Source organism: Nanorana parkeri, unplaced genomic scaffold (genome assembly GCF_000935625.1).
Source record: "Nanorana parkeri isolate BGI_ZX_2015 unplaced genomic scaffold, ASM93562v1 scaffold221, whole genome shotgun sequence".
NCBI lineage: Eukaryota > Metazoa > Chordata > Amphibia > Anura > Dicroglossidae > Nanorana > Nanorana parkeri.
In genome coordinates this window covers 659916-665165 of record NW_017306489.1, presented here as the reverse complement: position 1 = coordinate 665165, position 5250 = coordinate 659916, and the positions used below count along the sequence as shown (strand labels likewise).

The 5250-nt window shown below is 40.3% G+C and overlaps 1 protein-coding gene across 6 annotated transcripts in view; it reads left to right on the top strand.

Annotated features, from left to right (window-relative positions):
* The window catches only part of SLC8A2 (solute carrier family 8 member A2), a 96616-nt gene extending 92204 nt beyond the window's left edge, over positions 1-4412 (top strand). For all 6 annotated transcript variants that reach the window (XM_018556013.1, XM_018556010.1, XM_018556009.1 and 3 more), the window contains 2 exons: positions 2690-2965; positions 3834-4412. In XM_018556013.1, coding sequence (XP_018411515.1) covers positions 2690-2965; positions 3834-4210 — 653 coding nt within the window. In that variant the 3' untranslated portion in view covers positions 4211-4412. The remainder of the gene's footprint in view (positions 1-2689; positions 2966-3833) is intronic.
* The last annotated feature ends 838 nt before the right edge of the window (positions 4413-5250 follow it).

Here is a 5250-nt window from a genome sequence, read left to right as displayed (position 1 = left end):
AGAGATGTCCTTTGAGTCTAGAGGACAGGAAGTGAATGGAAATCTCCCCAATATGATACTGATGTGAAAAAAAACTTGACAGGGGTGTTAACCCTCTATTATTCTATCCCAAATTAATAGGAAGTTTAGCTTTTGGATATAATAAATACTGTATATCTATAGACATCATACTATATACTGAGACGCCGCAGCTGAAACGGATCCCGACAATTATGTCTGGATCCGCCCTGCTGCGTGAGTGACAGCTGGCTCTGCCTATCTGGAGGCAGAGCCAGCTGTACCCGCCCCGTCCCCCATCCGTTCCGCCAGCGCTGGAGGATTGGAGCGGGGGAATCCAGTCCCTCCCCTGTCACGGCTCTCTGCCGTGACAGGATCGAGAAGTGAGCGAAGGCCGGTATGTGTTCGCTCACTTCCCAATCTACTGAGCCGATCTGTGACAGTCTCATTGTCACAGGTCGGCTAGAACTATGAGGATGAGTGAAAATCACTCACCTCATAGTTCTCCTTTAAACCAATATGCTGGGATTTTTGGTGGGTTTTTTTTGCATAAACTTTTTTTTTATCCCCAACAAAGGACAGTTACAGTAAGGGTTGCAAAGTCAGACACAGACGTAGACAGCTTCTTCATAGCTGTCTTGATTATATAATTTATAGGCCTCCAATGACCACTTGGACATTATGATGTCATACAGATATGGAATTATTGTCTCCACGGATTTTCATTTCTTTCGGCAAAGTTTATTTTAACCTTTTTGTTGCTGGGCCAATTTTTCCATGTTTTGCATTCACAATAATGTATGTCTTGAACCTGTAGAATTAGAATTAGAAATGCTGTGTCCCGCGGTACATGAGCATATGTCGTTCACAACTATATATTGATTTTTAAAATGCACTAAAATCAAGTATAAAAGATGAAGCAAGCAAAAGCAAGCGACAACTACATGTAGGCTGAAAATTGTGTGCATTTAACAAACATAAAGATTGTAAATCGGAGAGACATTAGAAAACTTTAGAACTTTAGAACATTAAAAAGATCTCTGAAATTCTTCTACCTCTGCCGTGTGGGAGTACATAATATGTAATGCAATAGGCATTTATGTTTACTTGCGAGCCCTAACAGCCTGTGTGTGGACGTTGTGTGTATGTGGGGGATTTTCTTTAATTCTTTATAATTCTTTTATTTTTGATAATAAGTTTTACTGTTTTTATTAGTGAACTTGGGGGCTGACATAGTCCTTATGTTTTTTTTTATGGGTACATCAGGGGACCTAAATAAACTCATGATACCTCATCTGTTTCTGAACAGAGTCCTTCACTTGTAGCCCCCTTGGCATTTGCTGCCCGTACACTAAGTCCCTGTTCACACTATGCATTCACGCACGGTTCTTGCCTTCTTTGCTGTGCGTTGGCCATTGATTTCAGGAGAAATAGATGCTGGTGCTGAAGTCTTGGCACAGGAATCCCTTGCTTTGTTAAAGGAACTTTCACAATGTGCAAGCAAGCTGCTTTTTCCAACCTGCTACTTACTGAGCAACTGCATATGCTAGGTTACATGGGTGCAGCATATGTAGTCCATCACCATATACTACTACCTTTCTCTGTATTAATAAGGTATATGCATAAGAAAGCTTTGTGCGTGATTGCTATCACCCAGTGAAAAAAAGAAGCTCAGCTTTTTTGTTTAAAATTTGTTATATACAGAATTTGATTCTAAAAAAGTGTTGAAATGAACAGATTCATGTCTTTTCTTCAATTATACAGGTTACTTTGTTTATACAGTGCCCTACTTATTGACCTGCCTTCTCCCCACAGAGCACAGTGGACAAGCTCATAAAGAAAACAAACCTGGCCCTGGTGATTGGTACCCATTCTTGGAGAGAACAGTTTATGGAAGCCATCACTGTCAGCGCAGGTGAAACAATGCTCTCCGTAGCTAATGGTGTCAACCCAAGGTGGTGCACTATGCCTGCTACCCAATATTATACAATATGATATGCCTGCATAGAAGAATCAAAGCTATTTGCTGCCCTCTTGTGTCTGTGATAGAAAATATGCAATGAGACAGCTGTGTTTTCAGTTTTTGGCACATCTCATTTATTAAGAGGCCCCAGCAGAGTATGATTTGTGGTATTCTCATGTGGCCTCTCGAGAAGCAATTACTGACAGCTTCATTGAAACTGATCTGCCTGTGTATAACCAGATGTGCTCACACGTATTTTGTCTACTTGGGATAATACATATATAGAGATACTGAAAATGGTAACGTATGGTTACATGATTAATACACTGTGCCCTGGATCCTAATAGCTGCCATATATGTATTTTTAATGCCATCAAGCAGTTACCACTATATGTTAGTATATATGTAATGGTTCTCCTAATTTGCCTTTTATTATTTGATTGTATCTGTATTGTCAACTCAGGTAATAGAGCTTTATTGAAAGCTGTGGGAGTGCCTTTGTGCCAAACTTTTTCAGCAGACGTTATTTTATAAGAACACGAATCTTTGAAAGTGCAGTAACCCATAGCATTGTGTCATGTTTAGGCCACTGTAGTGAGATAAAAGTAAAAGGGCTGTATCATGTCATTACAATTTTGGATTAACAAATACAGAAGAAAATTGAGAGAGGGAGGGTACAGGAGACTGACAGCACATTTGGTTGCTTATACCTGCTTCTCTGTCCCGCAGGTGACGAAGAAGAAGATGATGATGGCAGAGAAGAAAAGCTACCATCTTGTTTTGATTACGTCATGCACTTTCTGACTGTGTTCTGGAAAGTGCTTTTCGCCTTTGTGCCCCCCACAGAATACTGGAATGGTTGGGCCTGCTTCTTTGTCTGTATTAGCATTGTGGGGATGCTGACTGCAGTCATTGGGGACCTGGCCTCACACTTTGGCTGCACCGTTGGACTCAAGGACTCAGTCACCGCCGTGGTGTTTGTTGCACTGGGCACATCCATCCCAGGTACAGTAATTCATCTCCCACAAATAGCTTTCATTTTTTTTTATCATGCTACATAGAAGATGGGTGTAGAAGGTGTTTAGTTAAGCTGAAGGGATTTCCTAAAGCAAGTCCTGCAGGTCAGAATCTTGGTCAGGTTGAGTCATCTGTTTCTATTGAAACAGGTTTAGCTGATATTATTTATTCTTTTGCAAATAAGGTGTATTATTAAGTTCTATAATTGATCAGACTTTAAGATTAAAAGAGATATTTCAAAAGTGACAGATAAAGTGACTCTTTAGAAGTTAAGGAACACATAGCTGAGATGCCATAGAAGTGTCTGTGCATGCACCTCCCTCCTACCTAATTGATATAAACATATACAGTTGGGTAATGGCCATGTCTTCACCTTAGACTGTTCTTAAATGTCTATGGTGAGCTTAAAGGCAACCTGTGCTGAGAGCAAGGCTTCCATTGCGATCTTCACCTTCTATAAATACTAGTTGATTAGCTGCCATGCTGATCCAATTGCCACTGTGCTTTCTAAGTCAATGGCCTGGAAGAAGCATGCCGCCAACGAAGTAATCAGACATCCTGATCTTACATAGATGCATAGTTAGGTTTAAAAAAAAAGCGCAAGTATATTGAGTTCAGCCATTCAATCTGAATACTTAATCCTGATAAGTGAGTCAAAAACAATTGAAACCACTGGATCAGCACGTGCCCAGATAACTAACAGAGTCAACAATGGAATCGGCACGTACCCAGACAACTAACAAAGTCAACAATGGCAGACTACATCCTGTATTTCTCTGACTTAAAGTTCCATTTAACCTATGCACCAAGAAGAAATCCAGATAATGTAATTCACTTTTTAATTTCTCTTTTGCAGACACATTTGCCAGTAAGGTGGCTGCACAACAGGACCAGTATGCAGATGCTTGTATCGGCAATGTGACAGGCAGCAATGCAGTGAATGTCTTCTTGGGCATCGGAGTGGCCTGGTCCGTTGCTGCGATCTACTGGGCCATCCAAGGCAAAGACTTTGTGGTGGATGCCGGCACTTTGGCCTTCTCAGTCACACTCTTTACTATCTTCGCGTTTATCAGCATCAGTGTCCTCTTGTACCGCCGCAGGCCCCATATAGGCGGTGAGCTAGGGGGGTCTCGTCTCTCCAAGATCCTCACTTCTCTATTTTTCATTAGTCTTTGGCTCCTCTACATCTTGTTCTCGAGCTTGGAAGCCTACTGCCATATCAAGGGCTTCTAAACGTCAATGACAATGCAACGAGAGGCTCTCTCGTCCAGAACTCAAACATTCCATGGGCTGACACTCACATAGGTTGTGAGACGTAACATTAGGGTGAAGTTGAGGGCAAAAAAATGGGGATAATTTATTTATTTATTTTTGTAATTTTTTTTTCATCTTATTCATCCTCCATCTCATGTCATTTTAGATAAGTAGCACGATTCACAAAAACAGTTTGGCACTGGAAAGAATTTGCAAGTCAACCTGAATTCCTAAATGACTAAAATAAAGAAATATACTGATCAAAAGAAGAGGAAGGACATTCCACTGGGCCTTTTAGGACCCTGCTGGTGCCTAGATTGCTTAGGAAAGGAATTGTCTAATGTCAATAACATATGGACAGGAGTTGTTAGTGCACCTGTTACTTAAAGAGAACGAAACAACAAATCTACGTGTGCAGCCATTTTGGAGCTGATATAATGTCCGGCTCATCTTTCCAATATGAGCTGAAGGTCATTTCCACCCAAAATTGATATTCCATTACTTGCAGATATCTAGGGTTAGAATCACATGATAGCTTGAAATATCTGTTAGACGCTCTGGTAATGAAATTTCCTAGTATCGGCTTATATTGCTGTTTCCTACATACAAAAATAACAATATCACTGTTTTAGGGCTTATTCACAACACATGCAATTGAAGTTGCAGGCAGTATTGCATGCTTAGCAACATGTATTGGCATGGGTTTTTAGATGCATTGCAATTGATTTTTTGAAGGCTTCTTGTTGACATGAATGGGAAACTACTTGTCAACAAACCCAAAGCTGCACTATGCAGGATAAATTCAAAGCACAATATTTGATGAGCAATGAGCTCCAATACTGCCCAAAAAAATAAGCCAGTGCTTGATAGAATTGCAGCTAAATCCTCAGTCATACTAAAAGAAACAACAGATTATTCCATAAACTCTACCAACTTTCTCTACCTAAAATGTGCACACTGACAAAATCCAAATTCAAAAAGACTTTTCAGCTGAAATGGCAAAATCATTCCAACTTAAC